The 27,919-nt window shown below is 34.3% G+C and overlaps 1 protein-coding gene and 1 pseudogene across 1 annotated transcript in view; both read right to left on the reverse strand.

Annotated features, from left to right (window-relative positions):
• The window catches only part of LRP1B (LDL receptor related protein 1B), a 1,191,264-nt gene that overhangs the window by 495,026 nt on the left and 668,319 nt on the right, over positions 1–27,919 (reverse strand). The window contains 3 exon segments of the mRNA XM_049772845.1: positions 7,241–7,372; positions 8,623–8,748; positions 15,291–15,431. Coding sequence (XP_049628802.1) covers positions 7,241–7,372; positions 8,623–8,748; positions 15,291–15,431 — 399 coding nt within the window.
• Positions 16,265–18,714, reverse strand: LOC126009199 (heat shock cognate 71 kDa protein-like; annotated as a pseudogene).

A 27,919-nucleotide genomic window follows, 5' to 3' on the forward strand; every position in this document is an offset into this window, starting at 1 on the left:
CAGTTATGGCAGAAAAGGGATCTCTATGACAATAATTGTTGTGAATGGTCACTCCGGACAAGAACTTGATGCTGAATGGAGGTAATGTGATATGCATGATACCCCTTAAGTAACCATATTACGAAACAGTGTATTAGAAGAGCAGAGGGAGAGAGAGAGAGAGAGAGAGAGAGAGAGAGAGAGAGAGAGAGAGAGAGAGAGAGAGAGAGAGAGAGAGAGAAGAGAGAGGAGAGAGAGAAGAGAGAGGAGAGAGAGGACAAAGAGAGGAGAGAGAGAAGAGAGAGAGAGAAGAGAGAGAGGAGAGAGAGAAGAGAGAGAGAGGACAAAGAGAGGAGAGAGGAGAGAGAGAGAGAGAGAGAGAGAGAGAGAGAGAGTGCTCTAGAGGTAGTCAGGGGACAGGCCAGTGGAAAGGCAGAAAGCAAACTGTGACATTACTGGCTGAAAGTGTGCACTGGTAAAAAGGAAGGGTTTTGGACATAAAAATCAATATTGAACAACTTTGTAATTAATTCACAGTGATTCAAAATAAAAACTAATATTTTTGAGATTGTATCATTTTCTTTTGTATTAAATAATGGGCACATAGCATGTACAATTTAAAAGAAAAATGAAAGAGGAAGAGGAAATCAAAATTATGAGAAATGAAAAAAATGAAGAATAAAGGAAAAGAGGATAAATATTATACAGAGTAGTAAAGGTAAAAACAGTAAGATTGTGAATGCGGAAATAAAAATTTTCTATTTGATATATATATGATCTTATAGCTACTCCCGAGGAACTAAAAATGTCTCCATCTACACATAAATATAGGACCAATATGCAAAGCACTCTTATTTTTGTGCACTTAAAATTAGTAACACACAAAATCAAAATTTACAATTTCACTTAAAACATTTAAATCACTCTAAAACTGCAAATTACTTTGTGAAAAATAAAAATAAAGACCCAAGTTTTAGGAAAATATCACATGCTATTATCCTTGAATGAGTATCAAGGCCACACTTCCCTTCCTCACCTTTTCCCACAGTTCTTATTCTAATTTCAACCACTAAATTTGCTGAAATCAACAATGTCAGCTAATAAGAATATGACTTTATTTACAAAAAGTATCTAGAAGATATAGAAACAGAAAGCAGATTAATGGCTCTCTTAGGATAGGGTATTTCTGAGAAACATAAACTTTAATGGAATCTATGCAATAAAACAGTGAATAAGGTGCTTGCCTTGCATCTAGATAATCAGGGTTAGTTCCTTAGACTCATATATGTTCCCCATGTGAGCCCCAACAATAGTGAAAATGATTTCTGAGTATAGAGCCAAAAGGAAACTATGGGCACAATCAATTGTGGCACAAAAACAAAACAAAGCAAAATACAAAAAATAAAGGAAAACAAATGGCCACAGAATCTCTTTCGGATGATAAAATATTCTATATTATTATTTTTTATTTTTAATGATGTGAACAATGATGCATAGAAAGAGGACAATCACCCAAAAACAGAGTTCTCAGAAGAAATCCCCCTGCTGACACCTTAATTTTGAACTTACAAAGAACATTAAGAAAAATAAAACAAAACCCATGTACAATTACTTTGTCCCTCAAGACCCCAGATTGTAGTACATTATAACATTTCTTAGCAGTACACAAAGCAATCTAAAGCCATAAAATTTATGTAACTCCCTAAACTTGAAGGCATAGTAGTTTTTATACATATTCTATATAATTTTGGTGCACAAATCTTGAATATAACACTAATCATATGCTTCTGTACTTTAGAAGGTGACTTTATGATAATTATTAGAAAAATTAATAAAAGAAACATTTTATTTGAGAAGACAATAAAAGGTTTCTGTCGATTTATAGTAAAATATTAAAACAATAAAAATGTAAAATATTAGAAATATCAATAGAGAAAAAATGTTATCAATAATAGAGTGTATTTATATTTTAAATATATATAAGAGTAGCATAAATATTAATTTGCAAAAATGTAAACAAATGATGCCTTATAATATTAGTATTATATTTAGTGTTTAATATATCCTGATATTTAAATTGCTATAATGTATAAAAAATTCATTTTTATTTATTTAGTTTTGGTTTGTAGTCATGATGCTCAAAACTTGTTCCTGGCTCTGTGATTAAAGATTCTTCCTGATGGTGTTTAGGGGAATCATATGGCATACTAGGATTAAACCTGAACTGAATATATGCAAGGGAGAGGCCGGAGCAAGGGAGAGGCCAGAGCAGTGGTGCAAGCGGTAGAGCGTCTGCTTTGCACACGCTAACCTAGGATGAACAGTTCTAACTCCCAGCGTCTCATATGGTCCCCCAAGCCAGGATCGATTTCTGAGTGTATAGCCAGAGGTAACCCCTGAAATTCACTGGGTGTGGCTCAAAAACCAAAATAAAAAAAATGAATATGTGCAAGGGAAATGTTCCACACACTGTCCTATCTCTTAGGTCAAATAATCGTTTTATTACATAATTACATATTGATATTGCCAACAATAAGTGACTAATTACTATACAAACTCATTCTAATATTTTAAAAAAATGATTGAATTTATAGATGTTTTTTTTTTCATTTAATTATAACTATTTTAATTAGAAACTGGTGATTTTAAAGTAACTGTCAATAGTGGCTAGAACAATAGCACACTACCCTTCAATACTTTCCTTGATATCCTCTGCAATCTAAATGATCCCTTGGCCATGCCAGGAATATTTTATAAGAGCAAAATTAGGAGTAAACCCTAATGAACATTGATAGGTGGACCTCAAAAGAGATAAAATAATGATTAAAAATAACTGTAAATAAATTTTTTGATTGTATCTATAAATTAAAATATGAGCCAAATTAGTTCATTACAATATTTCTTTATCACTGCAATAACATTTGGGGAACACAAAATTATTACAAAACCTTTTTTTTAAATACAGTTACATTTTACAGAACATTAAAAATGGCAGTGTCTAAACTCTTTACCTGCTATTTAGAATGACATTTGCAAGCAGCATAATTATCTTGGAATCACATTCAGAATTTATGCATCTTCATATCAGTAGAATTTTGAATAATTATGGAATTAAATGGTTTAGTATTTAAATATTTAATTTATAAGAACAGTGATATAAATGTAAGCTCTTCTATGAATATTTGTTTTTATCCCAAAGAATAAAACAGAATATATAATTCAGTCTATTTTTATGCTCAAACCATGCAAGTCTAATTTTGATTTAGTTCACATAGGTATTAATGGTTGTACAGTAAGAAAATAGTTTTTTAAAATAGCCTATAGGCTGTTCATATTGAAGCTGTTAAGATTTGAAGTTAAATAACAAAAAAGTTGGGAAGACATCCAGGGAAATCATTATTCAGAAGAGAAGAATTGCTTATTTTAACTCTTTAGAACACTCCAGTACTAATTTTTCATAATCCCTAGGTAATCTGTTCTTGTTATAGCTAAGTATTTTACATCTGATTCCTTTCATTAAGTCCTCCATAAAATTAAGTAATAAGTTAACATAGATTTAGATTAATGACAGTTTTCTTTTATATAGCTCTGATGAATTCCTTGATAGAAGAAAACATTTTATTCTTGGAAGATTTTTATCACTGTTCATGTATAACAATGTAAGGAATATTACAAAGAAATGGCAATTTAGCTGAGAATTTTAGCTCTCACAACTGGTACAAAACTGTAGGAAACCATTTTATGTAATGCTAAAATTTGTTTCATTCAGAGTAAATCTTAATCAATACCTATGTTTGTGACTAAACAAAATTATTTAAAAAATAGCTACACTCATTTTGTTAGTATCACACACTTTGTACGCCCAAGACATCTACAATCAATTACTTGAATGACTTTTTTGATAATTCTGTAGTCCAAACTTTTTTCAAAAATCATTTTCCAGAATATGCCAAAACCAGTGGAGTTGCTTGATTTTGTTGAAAGTATTTCTGCATTTTTGGTCAAATTTAAGTTGGCAGGCATATGGCATTAGATATAAACACCAATGAATAAGACTAGATTTATAGCAGTCAGAGTGATAGTATAGTGGATAGGATTTTTGCCTTGCATGGTACAGAGACCTTGGTTCACCCTTGACATCCCATATGGTTCACTGAGTGCAGAGCCAGGAGTAACCCCTGAGCACTGCCAGGTGTGCCCCAAAACAAAGGCAGAAAAAAAAGAAAATATATTATTTCAAAAATGATAGGTAGCCTAGAGACGCATCGTAGGAATGTTATTTGTCTGTTTTCTTTATTTTTCTTTTGGTGAGAGTGATAACTATATTTTTGTTACTCCTCAATTTCCTCTCAAATACCACTTTTTAATTTATTTCTCCCCATAAATCTGGCACAGGCATTCCTGCATTTGGTAACTATATTATAATACCCCTCTCCACTGATAACATAAGCCCTGATATTGTTTATCAACTATTATATTTGTTGCCTATTTGTATTGGGGCCACACCTGATGGCATTCAGGCTCAGGGAATCATATGGAATATACTATATATAGATTTTTAATCAAATTATAACCTGTTTTGATGCAAAATAAGTTTATTATTATATTAATTTTTGAAACCTAGAAATATGAAGACTATTGTTTTCAGGAGATATAATTATTTCCACTCATGAAACTTAAACAAAGGTTAACAATTAAAGAACCAGCACATGTGTTGCCTTGATACATGGTGCCTGACCTCATGTTACCTGGATTTCCCCTTTAGATATGTATACTTTTGTATTTTCCTATCTTTATGCTGAGGTATATGTATCAGGACTCTCTCAATCCTTGGAGAAGACCATGTTCTCTTGATCTCTTATTCTCTACTTCCCCTCGCTCAGAATTTCCAAAAAAATCTGCTTTTACAAAGGAAGGAAGGAAGGAAGGAAGGAAGGAAGGAAGGAAGGAAGGAAGGAAGGAAGGAAGGAAGGAAGGAAGGAAGGAAGGAAGGAAGGGAGGGAGGGAGGGAGGGAGGGAGGGAGGAAGGAAGGAAGGAAGGAAGGAAGGGAGGGAGGGAGGACGGGAGGAAGGGAGGAAGGAAGGAAGGAAGGAAGGAAGGGAGGGAGGGAGGACGGGAGGAAGGGAGGAAGGAAGGAAGGAAGGGAGGGAGGGAGGGAGGGAGGAAGGAAGGAAGGAAGGAAGGAAGGAAGGAAGGAAGGAAGGAAGGAAAAGAAAGAAGAAAAAGGCCACAATAACAGAGAAAATATAATATCTTAGAAAAATCAACTAACCTATCATTATTATGTATTAATTAACAAGATATTCACTGATGACTAATCAAAATACTAACCTTGAATGGCAAGTCCTATTTGAATACTTCATGGAAAACTATTAGATGCTTTTAAGAAACATTCTGTGAATATTGTAAACAATTGAATATGTGATCCTATCTAAATCAAGAAATTATGTGTACCTGGTTTAAAACTTGTGTATGTAGTATATAATCTTTCAACAAATTTATGTTTTTAGTTTTTCCATGTGCATAAATAATAATAATAATAATAGTGATATGTAAATTAGAAGCAAGTTAGAGTAAACATGGTAGAATTGTAAAGTTTCTATGAATAATGAGGCTTGATCAAACATCCTTGTAAAATCATAAATCAGACTTTGTATTTGGATAATTAGCATATTTTTTCTTTGTGTTTGGAATTCAAAATTTTTTCTTTATTTAAACATCTTGATTACAAATATGCTTGTGATTAGGTTTCAGTCATGTAAAGAACACCTCCCTTCATCAGTGCAACATTCCAACCACCAATGTCCCAAATCTCCCTCCATCCCACCCCACCCCAGCATTTTTTTTTTTTTGTTTTTCGGGCCACACCCATTAGATGCTCTGGGGTTACTCCTGGCTAAGTGCTCAGAAATTGCCCCTGGTTTGGGGGGACCCTATGGGACTCCAGGGGATCAAACTGTGGTCCTTCCTTGACTAGCGCTTGCAAGGCAGACACCTTACCTCTAGCGCCACCTCACTGGCCCCACCCCAGCATATTTTCAATAAAATATGCTACAGTTGTTATTCTTTATTTTTTGGGAAAAGCCTTTTAAAATATAGGAAGTTTACCTCTGTGGGATTCCAAATATTTGTTACAAAATAATTTCTTTAAGAAAAATAATCTTTGAACCATTCACATAGTTCACCAGTAGCTCATTAATTTGAAGCCAGGGATTTTATTAACAGATGATTATACCAAATGTGTTAGTGCTAAAAGAAAAATAAGCTTACTACTCAAAGCTCACATGCTGATGCAATGAATTCTTTTTTAAGATTAAAATTAAAGAAAATTTTGTTTTTACTATTTGATAAAATAAAAGCTTAATAAACATAAAACATCTGAAAAAGTAACATGCAGACCCTAAACACTAAAATAAATACTCAGAAACCATTTTATTTATTTTGATAAACTGTAGATATTTTTTAAAAGTTTGAATTTGTAACTATGAAAAATAAATCTGAATATTGAAAGAGGTTAATGTAATATTTATACTGTCTGTACTTAGTAATACAAACATGTATTTATATAAGTGATGGCAAAATATTAGTGACCTTTATGCATTTGTTTCTTTGTAACTAAAACAAGATCAGATAAAAGTTTACAGATTTAAAAGAGATTTAAACTATCTTGTTATTTATAGTTATTTATATTACTTGGCTTTATTTTTATATTTTTACTATTTGTATTAGATTAACTCCTCAAAACTATTTTTTAATTAAAAATTTTTTTTTTAATTTTGGGTCACACCTGGCAGCCTGATTTGTTACTCCTGGCTCTATGCTCAGAAATCCCTTCTGGCAGGCTCCGGGGACCATATAGAATGCTGGGATTCGAACCACTTTCCTTCTGCATGCAAGGCAAAACCCTATAATATCTCTCTGACACCTCAAAATTATTTTAAATAAGATATCCTATATTATGTGATAAATAGATTTTTATACATATTTTTATAAATATTTCTATTAGTAATGGGATGGAAATAAATGAGTGAGAAAAGAAACAAAATGCTATAACCTGGGATTTTATTTCACTTTTGATTCAAATTTAATGCCTAAAAATTGTTTATTTCTGTAGGCAAAATTAGAATAATACCTTAAGCATGAAAGCTCTTTGATAATTTTAGCTCTTATCTCAGTTACAGATGGAAAAATATTCCCATCATGTTTAATTGATCAAGTGAATTCGTTGTACAGAAATTATAAAAAAAAAAAACTATTTACCTGCATGGAAATCTATTCCCACAGCAAATGAAGTTCCTGATATAGGCATCAAAGCATCCACTTTGTCATTTGGTTCCAGAGGTATTCCTCTGATTCCTTCATGGACAGAATACATAAGAAATGACTCTATTCCTAAATTTGGGAGGAAAGTTCAAAACAAAGATTCAAAGTTAAAATTTCTATTCGAATTATTTTAAACAATACTGACTTATCTCATGAAATATTTCTTCATTATAATAAATTACTGACAACAGTACAGTTGGGAGGTAAGGAAATGAGTGGTTCTCAAAATGTGAGCAATTGTCATAATCTTCTAGTAGAAGATTTAATCTGATTAAAATACTGATTACTTGGCTCACAAAGACTTTAGATTATTTGACATTTTCTATTTAGTTGGTTGGTTTTCGGTTTGGGGGGCTACAACCAGTGGCACTCAGGGGTTATTCCTAGCTCTGTTCTCAGAAATCACTCCTAGGAAGCTTGGAGGTCCATATGGTATTCTGGGGATCAAACTAATGTTGGCCTCCTGCAAGGCAAATACCCTACCCTCTGTATTATTTCTTCTGCCTTGCAATTTGCCATTATTAAAAGTTCCCAAATGTTAACCATGCTACGATCTCAAACTTATACTTGAAGGCACACTGGGTAGTTTTTAAAACATACTAATCTCTGATCTCACAATCATAATTCAGGTCATTGTTCAAAATTCCACCTGTCTTTTTGCTTATATACAACTTTCTTTTAGGTATGAGTTAGATAACTGCGTACCTGAAGTGATAAATTTTCATTACATTTCTCCTGAATTTTTTATCTTGTTTACTTTGAGCCACACTCTGTGACGCTGAGGTGATATTCCTGGCTATGAGTTCAGAAATCGCTACTGGCTTGGGGACCATGTGGGACACAACAAATCGAACCAAGGACCATCCTGGATCAGCCACATGCAAGGGAACCACTCTATCATTGTGTTCTATCTATAGCCCCTCTCCTGAATCCTTTTTCTCACTAAAAGAACACCAAATTCTTAACGTATGTGAATGTTTTTACTTTCCCAGTTTCACAAATATACATTAAATTAAGTAGATAAGTAATTTAACTTCTAACACACAGAGGCTTATCTGTTGTGTTATTTTTTATTTACTTTATTATCATTTGTAATAAATTTCTATTAATGAAAACAAAAAATGACCAGAAAGCTTTATAAGGAAAAACATAATAATTAAAATACTTTCATAAATAACAAACCCTACATATATAAAACTAAGCAGAAAATCATTGTACTAACAATAAACTAAATTTTTAACTTAATTTTTGGTTGCCCCAAATTATCAAAAAAGAAAATATATCAGAACTGTTTTTTTTTTTTTTTCAAGAATTCATACCTTGACAAGACATGCGATTCTTTTGGAGATAATACCCTAAAGTACACATGCAAGTCCTTGTAGTTTCAGATGTTGGCAAACAGAGCTGAGAACATCCACCATTATTTTGTTGGCAGGAATTGCTTCCTACATTGAAGGAAAAATAAACATAAATAACAAATTAAAATGAAAAAGAAAATAATACTATAAAGGGCTTAGACATAGTACAGCAGGTTGGTCTCTCTTGCCTAGCACACAGCTGATCCAGACACAAATAGTCCCCTGAGAACAATTAGGAGTGAATTGTGAGTGCGGAGCTCAGAGTTATTCCTGAGTGCTGCTGGATACGGACATAAAACCAAACCAAATAGTATAATGTAAATTTAATTAAAATTAAAATGTATAAACTGGTTGCTGGGTTTTGTTTTTGGTTATGACATTTTACTTTATTGAATAATTACAACTAGCAAATTAGGTCAAAGTGTGATCTTTTAAAAAAGCAAATTAAGTTTAGTGCCCATTATAATCAATTATGCCAGTAATTTAACTTTTAAGCCATTTTTGATTTCCCAAGAGATTAAATTAAAAATGCTCCCACCACATATCCAAGAAAAGACAACTATGTAATTTGACAGATGTGCTGAAAGATAAATTTATAATTTTACATTATTTTATGTTATGGAGAAACACTAGAAGTTAAGGAAATTTAAAATATTTGAAGTTATATGTGGTCTTCTAGTTATAAAAGTGTAAATGAAAATGAGTAATACTTGAATATTTTCATAAACTATTATCACAATAATCAGCAAACACCTTTTATCCATTTAAGTTTCACCTGATCTCTATTGTTTTATTTTATTTTCAAAAATATTTTCTCCAAATGTGCCAGATCCAAAAAATTGTGAGATTCAAAAATCATGCCATCAAAAAATAGAAGGTATCTAATATTTAAAAGCAAGAATTTATATTTTCCCTACCTAAAACTGTAATTATATATGTAGATATATGTATATGTATACATGTACATACATATCTATGTATATCTGTAGGATTATTGTGGCATGTCCTTGTGCTTAGATCTTACACCTTGGTCTTTCTTAGAAATCATGCTTCGAGGTACTTGGAGCAGAATATCAAACTTGCTTTATTCTTCTGTAAAGTAAGCACCCTAATCTCTGCACCATTTCTCTGGACTCCATAGAATATAGTCTTAAAAACATTATTAGATTTATCTGATTGTCACTCTAATTTTCTTTATTTTGTGTTGAAGCAAAAAATATACTAAGTAATCATAGGTTGATATTCTGTAAAGATAATCTGTTAAACTTTCTAGGCCTGTGTGCTAATTATGCCTGGTAGAATAAAGTTAAGTAATTTATAATTGTAATCAGCAAGTTCATTTTTATTATTCTAGGACATGCAATGCCATTTACTGTATGTTAAAGCTTTGAAGTGCAGTAAATCCAGTGAGAATTACAAAGCATGATGAAAGCTATATATTAAAAGCAGTCTATGGAAAATTAAATATACCAATGCAGCTCATTATTTCTCATCTACTGAATTCAAGATATTCTTATGGGATTTAATTGTTCAATCAAATCTTTCATGAGTTCTGTCATTTCTAAAGTGTGAAATAGTCTCTTCCAACTTGGGAGATTTCTCATTAGAATATGATGTGCTCATTTCCTATAGCTGTCAGTTCATTCAGGGCTGAACTTTAGCATGTACAAAGGCATATTATGATTTTAGTTGCCCTGAGTTTTTGAAATGATCACCTTTATATTCTCTATAACCTAACACAATTATTTGATTTAATTTTTCCTGTTCCCCAAGTTGATCAATAATTCTAAAATAAAATTTTAGATCTCTGACCATATTAATAGTGAACCAGTTAAATCATACTCATAATTTTATATTAGCCATATGCATATTTTATCTTATGGAAGAAATATGAATGCAAATTCAAGTGGTAGAAATTTAAAAAGGTATGCATTTATATGCAGTCTTATTTTAACTAACATTAAATGCAAAAAAATAAATGATTGACAACTGATGCTGAGAAACATCAAACAGTAAAATGAAATAAAGGAACTAAAAAAGTATAGAAAAATAGAGTAGGGAAGAAAATGAATTCCTAAAATGAAAGAAAATTTTGGGTCTCAAATGTTTTGAAACTTTTTCCATCTTCTCCACCAAATTTAGCAAGACTCTCTAGTGTTTGGATGATAAAAACAGACAAGATATAGGCTTGCAATTTGTCGTACAAGACAATTATTTTCTTGGAAATCCATTTGTTACAGAATTTTGAGTCTGATTAGGCTAAAAACAAAATTTTGCACAAATAAGAAAACAAGACTCCTAAGTGAACAGTACTAGCTAGTGGTATTTCACAGTTGAGGACTTCTTGAGCACTAATAGTGTTCCTCCTTGCCATACTAAGACACAAACCTATGATGCTTCTCTGAATTTTATCAAATGTGAAATATATTTGTTGTATTTTCCTCAACTGCACAAGTACATGTTTTATTCTTCATGTATGTAAATAAGCTTTTTTTTTTGTAAAGCTGAATACTATAATCCATCTGCCAACAGCCTTATAGAAGGAGATGAACCCTGCCCAAAGTCATGAAGAGGATTATATAGGGAAGGGACATAGGGAGGTTCTAGCTTTTTGATAATCTTTAAAATGATTGATTATTGTCCCCTTCCTACTGCTCTTTTGTGTTCTTCCCTGATAGGCTGGCTGCCAGGTATACCCAGGTTGCTTGGGACAGTGTTAATGGAAATAGGCTTGAGGAAACCTAATTCGTGGCTTACACCATGTGGTCCTTACAAAATGGCATTCCCCCTTATTCAAAACAGAAGAAAAACCTGCCATGTGGCTTTTACAAAATGTTGCCCCTCTTCTATCAGAACTGAGGACCTTATATTCCCTCTGCTTCTTTTGAACCTGGGTCAAATCTTTGATTCTCCTTCAGGTTCCTCATCCTTGTCCCTACTTATGGGCACATACTGGGACCTTAGCAAAAGCATATTAATTGCACTTGTGCATGCCTGAATAAAACAGGTGAGTAAATTAATTATGAAGGACCTACTAAGAAAATCATCAAAAATGAACAATGGCTTAGCCAGGGCTGATACCAGGGAGGTTCCAGGTTGACTAAATGAACTACTGTTCATACCAGGAGGCAGAATCTTTCCATTATCTCTCTCCCTGTCCTGCAAACTAGCCTTTACTGGCTTCAGTGTCTCATAGATGACCCCTGACTTGTTAGCATAGAAACATTGCTCCCCTCAAAACCTACATCTAGTCCCCGCCTGTTCTGGAGAGCAACTTCATATAGGGAGGCATCTTGTTCTTTTGACATCCAAATAGAAAAATGATATCTTCTCAGAACAGCGTCCACTTTTTGGAAGAGCTGTCTAAATTGCACAAGCAGTGGCAAACACACACAGGGTCAGTCCCTTGGTACACATGGCAAGCCGTGTCCCATTATTTTCCCCATGCAGCTATATTGGCCTCTAGGATCTCATTGCAATAGTCCTTGAGTTCCCTCCAGGGGTGAGTAAAAGGCACATGCCCGTGCCTATATCCCCTGCAGCGTGATCCTCCTCTCAGATCAGGGCAGCCAGTATTATTTGGACCACTGCCTCCATTACTCCCACTTGCTTGTGGCTGAGCTGGGTTTGATCACTTGCATCACATATTGTTCTCCATGTCTGCCAGGAGTGATTCCTGAGCATAGAGCCAGGAGTAACCTTCTAAGCACCTGTAGTTGTGGCCCCAACCAAACTCATACAAAGAAGTAAGCACTTTACCTCTTGTAAAATCTCTATGGCCATTTAATATCAATATTTACTATAAGTATTCTATTAATATTTTACCTATATGTGTAGAGTATTCATTCTTTCAAATAGAATAATTTAAGTGAATTTTTATACACTAAGTTATAACTTCTATATTGGATATTTATTAAGAAATAATAGAATAATGTGAAAATTCAAATTTTATGCCTCAATCTATAGATCTGTATGAAAGCTTTCTTCACAATTGGGAGTTCACTGTTCTGAGTGATCTATGTCAAAATCATACCGAAATAGCTAATTTTATTTTAAAATTCAATGTAATAGTAATGGTTAACAAGTTCAGTTTGAATAATTATATTTCCTATTAAAATGTTTATTTTGCATGCAAGCTTTTGTTAATGGGATTGTCTTAAGTACAGTAACTGACAACTTTTCTTGTAAAAATCATATTTTCATTGCATTTAAAACTAAATTATTACATTTTTTGTTTGATTTTTTTGGAGGTCACACCCAGTGGCGCTAAGGGGTTACTCCTGGCTCTGTGCTCGGAAATTGCTCCTGGATTGAAGGAGGATATGGATGCCGGGGGGATTGAACCTACAACCATCCTGGATCAGCTGAGTGCAAGGCAATAACCCTACCTCTGTGCTACCATGCAGGCCCCTGTTAAATTTATTTTTAAATACCTGAGTTCATTAACTATTCTGTCTATTCTTGTCTATTTGCAATATAAATAATTTTAAAAACTAGGAAAATTCTATTAACATGACCGAAGTAAACTAGACATTTTCTATTATATGTATCTGTAACTTTACTGTAGTTTTATCTAGGGAAATCACAAATTAATATTGTTTAAAATGAAACATGCATTTTCTCACATTTTCAGAATTAAAATAATTTTTTTAATTATCTAAAATATTTAATTCTATGTGTTGTAATATTTATTCCCAAATATAGTTTTATAAAACGTTAAATAGAAAACTAAATTTTATCAGAGTACTATATAAATTTTTACTCAACAACATTTTATATTGAATTTTTGATATTCCATAATTTGTATTTATTGAATATCAATATTTTCTTACTGCTTACATCATCTATTGCCATAATGTAAGTATTAGAAAAAAATGGTTACTTTGGGTTTTTTTGTTTTGTTTTTTTTTTGTTTTTGGGCCACACCCACCTGCACTCAGGGGTTACTCCTGGCACTGAGCTCAAAAGTCACTTCTGGAAGGCTAGGGGTACCATATGCGATGCCAGAAATTGAACAAAGGTTGTTGGGGTTGACTGCATGCAAGGCAAATGCCCTACCACTGTGCTATTGCTCTGGACCCATGAGAAGTGGTTACTTTAAATAAAAATATATTCCATCACTGAAAAGCTAAAGAAATCAACCTGAGTATTAACATAAATTGTGACAGTCACTATGATTTCATAGATAAAATACCCATTTGGACATACGTGTTTGGGAATTACTGTCTTGTGAAAAACCAAAGAATCAAGTCAGCACATCTGGTCGCTTTCAAAATATTCTTTTCTATAATTATTTTTCTAAAATGAGGGCTGGAAGAACCAGTTCATAATATGAAGCTTACCACAAAGTGTGGTGAGTGGCAGTTAGAGAAATAAATATTCTAACATCTAGCACAAAAATGGTAGTGAATGGGGTCTGGAGAGATAGCATGGAGGTAAGGCATTTGCCTTTCATGCAGAAGGACAGTGGTTCGAATCCCAGCATCCCATCTGGTCCCCTGTGCCTGCCAGGGCAATTTCTGAGCATAGAGCCAGGAGTAACCCCTGAGTGCTTCCGGGTGTGACCCCCCCCAAAAAAAAACAAAAAAAAAATGGTAGTTAGTGAGAGAAATAGAATGCCTGTCTCAAATACAGACTGGGGTTGGGGGAGGAGGGAGATGAGGGGCATTGGTGGTAGAAAGGCCGCAATGATAAAATGAGGTATTCTTTTCTATAACTGAAACCCAACTACAAACATGTTTGTAACCATAGTGCTTAAATAAAGATATTATTAAAAATCAAAGAAAAGATTCCAGAGCAAAAGTTGGCTCATATTATTTATAGAAAAGGTAATCAGAAACTTGGTCTGAGAAAGTATGTCTCTCAATTTGTATCTCTGTCACCTGATTTCTTAACAAATTGCACACACACACACACACACACACACACACACAACACACACACACACACGTCCCTATCAATATTCTTTCTGTTTGCCTTTGCAAAATAAAATATATTCAATATAATGTGCCTTGATATATTTACATGTTTTTCCTGTTTATAAAAAGGAATTATTTTGTAGAAGGAATTATTTTTCCTCCTATTAAGGGATTTTTCCTAATGTCATGGATCATAAAGCATAAACTAAAAAAGGATTAGCCTGTGTGGGACTGTCCTGGCTGGCATCTCTAATCTAACTGCCATTTAGGCAATGTGACAAGTCCACCTATGTAAACCATCTGTTAGTTCTCTCACTCCATTTCACTATACAAGCAAGAATACAAAAGAAAAATTCTTGGAACAAATGATAGATTTGTTTTGAATATAAAGTTTTTATGTTGACACAATTCATCAGAAGTCCCTTAGTCCAATTCAGTGCTTTAATGTATATTAAATAAATTTTGCTGAGATTTTTATTCTTATACTTTTATTCCCAATTAAATTGTCTAAAGATCAGACAATTTAAGTTTTATTTAGAAACATAGCTAATGTTTTGAAAACTCATAAAGCACTCATGTAAAATTATTTCTTCTATTACATTAATTAGTATTTGTTTTTTCCCATCAAAAACAGGAACTTTCAATTATTGAATTTAGATGAAGAATGTTGATTATTCAAATGCGACACAAATTCATTATAGTGTGACTTACCTTGCTGTGCTTCTTTATCATACACTTTCATATGAACAATCCCAGATGTCTTATTTCGTAGGACAGTGGGGTTTCTTCCATCTCTTTTGCTGCATGTTCCCAACTGAGCTAAGCTTTGGTCTGCCCACCAGAGTTTTTTATCTACAAAATGAAAGAACTATTTTTAAAAGACAATGTTTTTAAAATAATGTTAAAAAAAAACTATTAAACTATAACAGATTCTATTTTTTGTCCTACTTTAAAACTGTTTCTAAGAATAGGAGTAAAGTTTTCATTTAAAAATAAAAACTACAGGGCCAGAGCAATAGCACAGCTGTAGGGTGTTTGCCTTGCAAGAGGATGAACCAGGCAGGGCTTTGGTTTAATCCCCTGTATACCATATGGTCCCCTGAGCCAGGATAGATTTCGGAGTGCATAGCCAGGAGTAACCCCTGAACATCACTGGGTATGGCCCAAAAAGCAAAATAAAAAAATAAAAATAAAAACCACAGTTCTTTGTTACAATTAAAAGTTTATCTCCATCCCTTATTACATTTAGATATTCTCAGCTCAAACTTTTCTTTTCCTTAAAATATATAAAACATATGAATTATAATGCAATATAATATTTTCGTTATTTATATATGTGAACTGATCACATGAAGTTAGTAATATATGACATCTAAAGACCAAATAACTTTGAAAGTAGAATAACTATTTTTCTTTCATTTTCTGCCAATTTAAAATCGTTTTATTTTTTTTTTTTTTGGTTTTTGGGCCACACCCGGTGACGCTCAGGGGTTACTCCTGGCTATGCGCTCAGAAGTCGCTCCTGGCTTGGGGGACCATATGGGACGCCGGGGGATCGAACCGCGGTCCGTCTCCTAGGCTAGCGCAGGTAAGGCTTACCTTACCTCCAGCGCCACCGCCCGGCCCCAAAATCGTTTTATTTTAAGACATTGCATTTTCCACTGATGATACAGTGCTTGTAAAGTGCAATGTTTATTTGTTTTTCCTGTGCACATGATGTCTCATATTCAAGTATCAAGAATGCCCGGTTATCACTATAACTTAATTGTCATGGAATTGCTACAAATTTGGTCCGTCAATGTTTTGTGTGTGGAACAATGCTATATGTATATGCCCAGGCAGGTTTAATCAACCTCTTCAATGGTTGCCCAAAGGAGGCACCTCCAGATGGGGGTGCTCCAGCACCAGGTAAGCCTGCAGGCATTCCTCTGGGCATGCCCCCAGCACTCTATGCAGCTTGGTTGAAGAATTTCTCCAGCTCTTTCCGTTGATGTTCAAATTCTTCCTTCTCAGCAGTCTGGTTCTTATCAAGCCAGTTGAAGAATGTCAAGAATCTTCTGTTTGTCTTCACCATTAATCTTGCCTTGTAGTTTTTCACCTTTAACAGTTGTCTTTATGTAGAAGGCATAGGATTCCAGGGAATTCTTGGAAGACACCTTATCAAGCTACTTTTATCTTCAGATTTGTACTTCTCAGCTTCCTGGACCATATGCTCAATGTCTTCCTTACTTAACCAGCCCTTGCCATTAGTGATGGTAATATTGTTCTCTTTTCCTGTACTCTTGTCCACAGCAGAGACATTGAAAAGACTATAGACATCCATATCAAAAGTGACCCCTCAATCTGAGGAACACCTTGGGGTGCAGAAGGTATGCCTGTGAGTTCAAACTTGCCAAGCAGGTTGGCACGCCTTCATTAACCTGAATAAAGCACACCAGTCTGCTTGTCAAAATAGGTCGTGAAGGTCTGTGTCTGCTTGGTAGGAACGGTTGTATTGCGTTTGATGAGGACAGTCATGACAACACCAGAAGGGAGAGAGAATATAATACCTAGGGAGAGAGAAGTAAAATCCCAAAGTAGCAGATCTTGAATATTTTCAGACTTGTCACCAGACAGGATGGTTGCCTAGACAGCTGCACTATATACTACAGCCTTGTCAGGGTTGATGCTCTTATTCAATTCTTTTCCATTGAAGAAGTCCTGCAGCAATTTCTGAATCTTGGGAATGCAAGTAGAGCCACCCACTAGGACAATGTCATGGATCTGGAACTTGTCCAGCTTGGCATTCCTTAGGGCTTTCTCTATGGGATCCAGGGTGCCCTGGGACAGATCAGCATTCAATTCTACAAATCGTGCAGGGGTGATAGAGGTATAGAAGTCGATTCCTTCATAAAGTGAATCAATCTCAATACTGGCATAGGTGCTGCATTGTAATATATCTTCGCTGTTAACTTTGCTGGGTATTTGTGAATCCAAGAACAGTCCCCAGAATGAGAAATTACTTCCCATCCCCTTGTCCCCTTTCGGGGAAAGACCTTGGTAATATTTATCCGCAGCAAATAATAATCCACACAGACAAGAAGGATAGGGTGTAAAAGATTGGGCAAAGAGAGCGAGAGAATCCTCCTGCAGCCGGCAGCTTTCGCAAAAGGACCCCTCTCCCCTGTCCATCAAGCTATTTATTGCCAACTCCACAGCGCCCCTGGAAGGGCTAGGTGGGGCAATAGTCACAGAACAATCCTAAGGAAACACTTTTATATACAACAATTCCAAGAATAATCTTATGGAAACTTTTTCATATATTACACTGCAAGATGCTCTTAGCTCACTAACTCACAAGCAGTGCGAAGACAGTGCACAGCAAGCTTGTTCTCATTGATGTCCTTCTTATGCTTTCACTTCAACTCAGCAATAAAATAGTTGACCATCGGGTGTCAAAATCTTCTCCTCCAAAGTGAGTGTCTCCAGCAGTTGATTTGACCTCAAAGATACCATCTTCTATTGTTAGGATTGACACATCAAAAGTGGCACCTCCCAGATCAAAGATCAATCCGTTTCTTTCTGCTCCAACCTTCTTGTCCAAGCCATAAGCAATGGCAGCAGGAGTTGGCTCATTGATGATCCTAATTACATTGAGACCAGCAATGGTTTCAGCATCTTTGGTAGCCAGATGTTGAGAGTCATTAAAATAAGCAGGTACTGTAGCAACAGTCTTGGTAACAGTTTTCCCAAGGTAGACTTCTGCAATTTCCTTCATCTTTGTCAGAACCGTGGAGGACACCTCTTCTGGATAGAAACTCTTGATCTCTCCCTTGTATTCTACTTGGATCTTGGGTCGGCCTGCATCATTCACCACCATGAAGGGCCTGTGTTTCATATCAGATTAGACAACAGCATCATCAAACCTAGGTCTAATTAGACATTTGACATAGAAAACCATGTTGGTGGGGTTCATCGCCACTTGGTTCTTGGCAGCATTGCTGATCAATCGCTAGGTATTGGTGATGTAGACGTAGCTGGGGGTAGTTCGATTTCCTTGATCATTAGCAATGATTTCCACGTTCCTGTGCTGGAAAACGCCTACCCACAAGTAGATGGTCCCCAGATCGATGTCAACTGCAGATCCCTTAGACATGCTGGCAGCGTGTAAGCAACAGAAACAGGACTCCTCAGGGTGGGTGGCAAGTTCCAAATTACTATTTTTGGTTTTGGGGTCACACCTGGCAACGCTCAGGGTTACTCCTGCCTCTATGCTCAGAAATAGCTCCTTGCAAGCTCGGGGGACCAGATGAGATGCCAGGATTAGAACCATGATCCTTCTGCATGCAAGGCAAATGCCTTACCTCTATGCTATCTCTTCGACCCCATTTTTTCAATATTCTCTCCAAAATTTTGTTAATTAACACTGCTAATATATTCACAGCTTATCTGTATGGAGACTGTGTAAAATGCTACAGACATAAAATAGCATTGAAGCATTCATTATAGCAAAAATCAGACACTTATTGTTAGGCCTTTCAATTGCCATAGAAATTCTATGATGAGATTGTTATCATTTACATTTTCATAGACAGAGATTTTTGATATCTCCCTGTAATCCACAGAGTAATGAAGTTTAATTACCTTAATTAAATTGACACATGTGACCTTTCTGTATCTGTGATTATTCATTCTTTCTGATTATATGTTGAATATATTTGACAAATGTAAGGAAGTGCAATGATGCAATAGAAAGATGTGTTTTTCCTGAGTCATAGACTGATTGAAGCTCCAGTTATAGAACAAATACTGATTTCAAAGTTTATGGGGTTAACCATATTTCTATTATCTTGCTCAAGACTTGGAATTTAGTTTTCTGTCTCTTTACATACAGATATAAAATTTTTATTAAAATACACATTGTTCGACTGGTTTCTCCAATTTCTTTTCTGTTTTACTTTACATCTGTGCATTTAACAAACAATAGTTTCTTACAGGCAAAAAAGTAGAAACTTTAAACAGTGATTTTATTTAAGGTATAACATCTAAAGCACACTGTGACCATGTGTTTCCAATAATTTTTACTATAATAAAATCAAACATTTAGATATGTAATAAATAAAAATAAAGTCATAATTGAAACAAAATGAGGAACATGTAAACAATCTGTAAAAATATTGTTGTTAGGTCCAGAAACCAAAGCCCCTCTGGGGCTTAAATCTGCTCTGACACCAACTTGTGCCAGTTATAAAATGATATCCTGACAATGAGGAAATGGGAACAACTTGATCTAAAAGCAGGTTGTCCCACCTCACCAGCCAACAATAAGGCATTCATAAAATAAGATAGAAGAAAATGAAATGTAAGTAAAATACCAATATAAACAATCCAGTGATGAGTATTACAAATCTATAACAGGAATCTTTGGATTTCCCACCTTTATGTATTTACAAACACATACACATCACCTACAAGTTTTAATATCAGTCAAACTGAAGCATTAATACATGTCTTTTTAATGTTGATGTTACAAAAAGAAAATTTTCTACTAGCACTGTGTTAGGAATAAATGTCATTGTGTAAAAGAAAAACACTGACAAAATTGTCTGAATTTCAAGAAAATTTTTTAACTTTTTTATAGAATATCATGTTTACATAAAAGAACAACTAACAAATGGCTATTCAAACATGAGGTTTAGCAGATGTTTTCTCAAAAACAAACAACATGGAGAAAATCAAAGTTGAAAGACTGACAAAGCATAAATAAAAGACTTGTAAAAAGCCATCATATTAAGAAAGTGTGTATTGGTGAATGAATAGACAGATCAATTGAACATAATAGAAAGTAAAGCAACAGTCTCCCATGAATATAATGAACTTATCTTTGACAAAAAGAAAAAAAGTAACATAAAGGAGCAAAAATCTAAAGTAGTGAATCAAATGGATATTTTCAAGCAAAGTATAAAATCTAGATATTACTCTTTCATGAAAATAATAACTCAGCATAGTTAGAGAACTAAATGAAATATGTTTGGTGGTGAAAGAAGACACCTACACTGACAGAAAGAATCACCCCCAGACTATAACAAGAACCATGGGAAAAATGGAGAATAGCTTTAGGGAAGTAGAAAAAGTGGAAGTAGAAGAGGAAGAAGCCTTAAGTAGAAATATCCATATATAAAAATCTTTCTGAAAAATATTTTAGAAAGAAAATGTTGAGAATACTTAATGGATTCAAAGAATCATTGAAATGAACAGCCAGTAAGACAAAGGAATATATGAAATTATATGAGACTATATGAGAGTAGAAATGAGAAAACAAGACTCAGAAATATCAGAATTAAAAATGATTGTTCTGTGGATAAAAATTCAATGGAAAGACTAGACAGCAGTTTAATATCTGCTGAGACAAAATCCGTGAGCTTCAAGATGAGATGCATAAACTGTCTAGGCAAATACTCAAGTTAAAAAAATAATCCTGGGGCCGGCGAGGTGGCGCTAGAGGTAAGGTGTCTGCCTTGCAAGCGCTAGCCAAGGAAGGACCACAGTTTGATCACCCAGTGTCCCATATGGTCCCCTCAAGCCAGGGGCAATTTCTGAGCACTTAGCCAGGAGTAACCCCTGAGCATCAAGTGGGTGTGGCCCAAAAATACAAAAAAAAAAAATAATCCTACAAAGTAAATGTTCATCATACATGAGAAATTTAGGATGAATTCAAGAATAAAACTTAAGAATCATTAGAGTCCTGGAGGGCAACTACAATGAAAAGATAACAAAGACATCAGTGCTGAAAAGTTCCTAGAGCTAGAGAATATATTCATCCAGATCCAAGAAGTCCAAAGAGTACCAGATGAAAGAGATCTAAATATTTTATTTAGACTCCAAGACATATCCTAGTCAGAAGAAACAGAAGTACTTTTAAACAGTTGCAATGAAGCAAACATAAATATGATAACAAAGCAAACACATAAAAGAGAATTACAGATTTATTTACTTGATAAACACATATGCAAAGAATCCTCAATAAAATACTATTAAATAGAATCATCAAAAAAGATCATATATCATGACCATATAAGGTTAATACCAGGGCTACAAGGATGGTTTAATATATTAAAGTCAATCTACATGATAAATGCTGGCAAAAATAATCTTTAGTATTATGTATTTAGTATTAGTATTCACGTAATATAAAAATTAAGGTGCTTGCTTACATTCTTGTATATGTCAACTGTTCATTTTCTTTGCATTGCACAAAGCCCAATGGCACAAATCCAGGTATAAAACTGATTACAGTCATGCGTGACATAGGCAAAGAAAAAAGAGGGAATGCTGGTGGTGGGGAGTCATTAATGTAATTATAAGTATAAATACAAAAAATTATAGCAGAAAATCTTGAGAGCAATTTGTCCATAATAAAAAAGGAAATTAAAAAAACTCTAGTAGATGGGGCCGGCGAGGTGGCGCTTGAGGTAAGGTATCTGCCTTGCAAGCGCTAGCCCAGGAAAGATCGCGACCGTGGTTCGATCCCCCGGCGTCCCATATGGTCCCCCCAAGCCAGGGGCAATTTCTGAACCCTTAGCCAGGAGTAACCCCTGAGCATCAGATGGGTGTGGCCCAAAAAAACAAAAAAACAAAACAAAAAAAAACTCTAGTAGAAATGTCTGTGGAGAAAATAGTGCATTAAAGCTGTCAGTTTCCACAGTATTAAGTCAAATACAATTTCTAATGCACTAGGAGATAGTTCAAGCATTAGTGAAATGTCTGATATACAAATATTTACATTTGAGATTCTGAATTCTAATCCTAGCATCATATGGAATCATGAGAATCACTACAAAAAAATTACCAGCTTCCTTGCCCTCACCATACTACTAGGGGGCAACAATATAAAAACAAATATCCAATGTTTTGATGACTATTATAACCAAGATATACTGGAGAACAATTTGGATTTATGGATGGGGTAGAGAGTGTGTCAGAGGGTATTTTTCTCACTAGTTATCTCAGTGATTAATTATTACCAAATAACTCAAATAATTCAAAGCACTAGCTTTGTCTCACAGTTCACTTAATATCAAATTCACAGAATAAACTATACAGTAGGAATCTCATTATGAACTTCACATTAAAAATAAATTTGCTTTATATTTGCCATGGATTCTTTGTAGACTTCTTTTATAACTTAAGTTTTGTGTCTGTCTCAAATTATTTTCCATTATTTAGTCCCAAAATGTGAAATATAATAGTTTGTTATAGTGTATGTCTTCTGAATGAAACCAGCGACCTTATAAAAGACAACGCAGAGAACTATCTTTTTTTTTTCTTTGGAAAAAAAATAAAAGAAAATAAAGAAAACTCTGTGAAGGTAGGTGTTTACTGGGCACTAATATTCTAACATTTTGATATTGAACTTTCTGATTACCAGAACACCGAAAAAACTTTTATAAAATTTTGCTATTATGTCAGAATAAACTATGTATTCTCACAGTAAATGGTATCTGTTCATTACAAGAATTTAAAACTATTTTTCTCTCAGTATTTCCATGGTGTTTTACCAAGTGAATATTATATCTGAATAATCCCACTTAATTACTCATTTTCACACGTATTTTTCTGCTCCACTCATACACTACTGCTCAGTTTGGACATATACCATGTATTCTCATGATCATCATTGCTGAGTTAATACAAGAGCTATTTTTCCAAAATGCTAATCTGAACATTTCACTTTGCAGCGTAAGTGGCTTGCCCTTGCCAAGCTCTTATCACGACCCAAACACTGTCTATGCCTTGATGGGATACCTACTTCATTTTCTATTTCAGATTTCTTACTTCCCTTACTGTTTTATGTTCCAATAATATTAAATGACAGTTGATATGTATCTCCTTCAAAAATATATTCACCATGCTGTTTCAGCAATATACTCAAAATATAAAAATAAAATAAAATATATTTATATATAAATAAAATAAGATATAAAAATAAAAAATAATTCACAATATTTAGAAATATAAATGTTTAAAATGACTGAGAATAAGAGATATTTACCAGTGAAAATTAGTCTATTATTTGCAATCATATAGAAACCATTATATTTTTACATCACATAAACTGCAAATCAGGAACGCCTTTCCACCTGGACTATGAGGTTTACTTGCAGATATCTGTTAGTTTAACAGTTGCTCTTTGATGCAGGAATAAGCTCTCTGCAATTTGTTTGAGGCTCTGTACAAAAATGTACTCCTTATAGCGGTGATAAAACTGGACATTTCTTTTCCCTGCCATCGTCTAGACATTGACTTTTCCGTTTTTCTTAAACAAGTATTTGGAGGACAGTGAAGGGATGATAGAAAATCTTGTTCAACAAAGCTCAGAATTTTACTTTGAAGACTTGGTGACCTTGAACCGATAGATGTGGTTCTAAACTCTTTCAATTGAATGTGATATTATGAGGCTTGCCTCATTGAGAGCTGAGGGCAGCCAGGAGTTAGAGGGAGAAAAACTTGAGAGTGGCAGGAAATTTAATTTCTAAGTTGATGGCTTGAATGTCTTGCCAGTGACCTAGTATCTTTGTAATGATGAAAGAGAAAATAACAGTGAGAGGGAGGATCAGTTGACAAAAACTAGGCAGTACCTAAAACTGTTTGCTGAGATGATTGGAAAATACAAGTAGAATTTATTTTATAAAGATTGATGTTATCTAAATTATTTTCTCATTAGGTAGGAAAAGAGAAGAAAAAAGGTATATTAGCTAACAAACTATTTCAATATATTTGAGATACCAGGATTTCACCCTTCCTCTCAAAACTGGGATGTCTCTGCTGGGGGCTGCTGTCGGACAAGACTCCTGTGCTGAATGAACCCTATCCCCTTGGAGGATATGGGACCCCCCCAAGCCAGGCCTTCACAGCAAGGCCAAGCAGCAGCGTCCCCAGTAATTTGGAGAAGGAAACAAGTAGCCCCTCTCATGGCCATAAACCAGACTGTGCAACTGACCTTCTTGCACTGGGATCCTTTCTCATCAATCCTCATTTCCCAAAATGTGTGGGTGTTAGTTTACCCGTGGAACAACTGAACTTGGTTTACCATGATACCACAATATCATAATTTTAAATTGTTCCTGGGAAAGGAAACGGAATGCCCAAGACCCACAGGATAGCACTCCATGTGCTTAACTCTTCATAAAGTGTTATCCTCCTCACCCCAGCCAGAATGTCAACCAACCCCCAAAGTGAAAAGATAGATTCTACATGAGAAAAACTACACTCAGCTACTATTGACTCTCTCCAAAGCCCCTCTCCCTTAACCTCCTTCTACCTTAGACTTTTGCTTGCTACTGGATTCAGTGGTTGAGAAACCCCACACTAGAGGATACTCCCTGATATGTGACTGCTGGGAGCCCTCTTCCCTAGACTCCAAAAACTAACTAACAGGTTAAAGCTGGGTTCCAGATCTTACCCCTTCCCCACCTATTTCAAAAGACTTAAAAAGTATATACACATCTTTGAATATTTCTTTAATATTCCTTCAATAAGCATAACCATGACCAAATATTTTCTCATGTAGTGACAATTTCCCCCATCCTCGGATCTGTTTAGTTAGTACAAAATTCTAGTAGTCAAGTCTTTGTCTAGAGGCCATGTAAGAAAAAGGTTACAAAATAAAAAGTATTATAAAAATAAAAAAAACTTATTTTGATATATTGTTACAGTTTTATTTCATGACAGGAACAAGAAAAATTGCAAAAATAAAAAAAAAGAAAATTTTATGGGGATTGTTGATCTTGATACCTCGACCCCCATATGCACCAGTATTAAACAACTTTTATATTTCTTCCTTTTTGCATAGGCACATTAAAATGGGAAATGATTACATTTGCAAACAAGTTCTTATCTAATAGAGGTGGGAGCACATTTTAAACTGCTGTGGAACCTTACATCCTGAATTCCTGGCATAGTGACTTGGCTTAGACTTCAGCTGATCGGACACTGACCATTCACCCCTGAACTGTGGACACCGTCTGTGGAAACAAACATGGTTTCCTACACCATCACCAGAAATAAGAACAAGGAAGGCTCTATTACCATCATGACATTGACTTATTCCAAAGATGGTACATATGACATGATGACAACCTAGGAACAGCAACAGTCTGCTTTTAGGGCAGGATTCTCTGCAATGCTACCTAATGGTGAGACAAAACCAGAAGACGCCATACACCATTCAGCCTTCTGGAGGACCTCTACAGAAACCAGGATCTATAACTTCAGAAATCCGAAAGCAACAACTGTGATGGTGATGAACTGTTTCTGGAACCACAGAGAATGTTGAAGGGGTTGGACAACCTAGTTGGCCTGGAGCCTGGAATTTGTCTTATGCCAAAACACATGAGGGGTGAGGTTTCACTGTTTTTAGACCAAAAATTTCTTCTTCCAATTTCTTCCATTGCCGTGCCTATGCAAACAACAACTGACACACACACACACACACACACACACACACACACACACACACACACACACAACATTCTTTTCTTCTAGTCTATCTACTACCTGATTTCCCCCCCACAAAAAAAGCATACTAAAGCTTCTACTATTGTATTTACGACTTGATTGAGATACAATAATTGTCACAAATATAACTGCTAATGAACTCTCATTTTCTATTTTCAGTTCTTTATTTTTATCTTAGATTTCCTATTTTCTTATATTTCTTGATAACTTTGCTTCCTGTTATCCTGAAACAAATGTATTATGATCAATTATGTCAACTATGATACATTGTCTTTTAATACATTTATTAAAAAACACATTTGTAGTAAATATTAATTTTGTATGGCAGTTAAATTTAATTGGATATAAATATTTCCTTTTTTTCTTTGTTTTTGTTTTCTGGTCCACACCCAGTGATGCTCAGGGGTTTACTCCTGGTTATTCAGTCAGAAATAGCTCTTGGCTTGGGGAAAATATGGGATGCTGAGGATCCAAGGAAGGTCTGTCCTGGGTCAGTGGTATGCAAGGCAAATGCCCTACCGCTACGCTAAGCTCTGGCCCTGGATATAAATATTTGTAAAAACTTGTAATTTTTTTCTATTTCCCATTTTTATTTCTCACATCATAGGTTAATGTGTATTTACAAGTATTTATTATTTTTTCAATCATAATCCCCAAACACATAAACCCCCCAAAAAAGAGAGTGTTTTAATCATCCTTTTAGGGATAATCAAAGTTTATAGCGATACCATTTGAATTAATCTAGAAATCTATATATTTATTTATTCAGATCATGGAATAGAGATAATAATAGAGATACTAGAGATAAAACTTCTCTTGACAGAGTTTATCCTACTAACTCATCTGGTAAATATCTCCAGTTGCAGTTCTGTAAAAGTTTTACTTGAAAATTTATTACTGTGCATTGTTTTTGATCATATAATCATGCTATGGCATTTTATTGTGACACTCCCTTGATGAACTTCAACATATATAAACTTATTTGTAAATGAATTTTGATAGATGTATTATAGTATACATTAGAATTGTTTTATTATTGTTGAAGAGCACTACACTGATACTTTCACCAAATAAAAAGAACTGTCCATCTTTTTTTTTTTCTTTTAGGCCACACCCAGCAACACTAGGAGTTACTCTGGTTCTGCACTCAGAAATCACTCCTGACAGGCTCAGGACCATATAGGATACTGGGGATTCAACCTGGGTCAGTCACATGCAAGGAAAAAATGGCCCTACCCACTGTTCTGTTGTTCTGGCCCTAAAATCATTTTCCTTTAATATAAAATGTCCTCACTTGTTATATGGAAAAATTCAAATCTTTTGCTTAAATATAACAAATATTTAGCCAAGTGACTTTAATGTTAAAGATGATAATAGATCTATTAAATAACTATTTTAAAATTGAAAATGAAATTTGAATATATTTTTTCACACAGATAATTCAGTAAAATATTTTTTACCAACTGCATGGGAATTTGTGTGTGTTTCAGAATAATAGAAATTTAAGTTATTGTTCTAACATTTTATGCTACTAACTTCATAGCTTGTGAAGGATTGATATCCCCAAATAAGCATCTTTACAAATGAATTATTTACACCGAGAACTTTCAAAAAGTTGCCTTTTTGAAAGGAGATTTAAATTAATATGGTTTCTGTAGCAATAGTGGTATTACCAAAGATAACATTTTCAATCCAGGCACTTAGTTTTTTGTCCTGACAATAATTTTTTTTTACTTTTCTAATTTTTTTTAAAATTTTTTTTTTTTTTTTTATTTAAACACCTTGATTACATACATTTTTTTTAAAATTTTAACCAAAAATGTTCTCTTATCACCTTCCTAGAA

This window comes from Suncus etruscus, chromosome 5 (genome assembly GCF_024139225.1).
Source record: "Suncus etruscus isolate mSunEtr1 chromosome 5, mSunEtr1.pri.cur, whole genome shotgun sequence".
NCBI lineage: Eukaryota > Metazoa > Chordata > Mammalia > Eulipotyphla > Soricidae > Suncus > Suncus etruscus.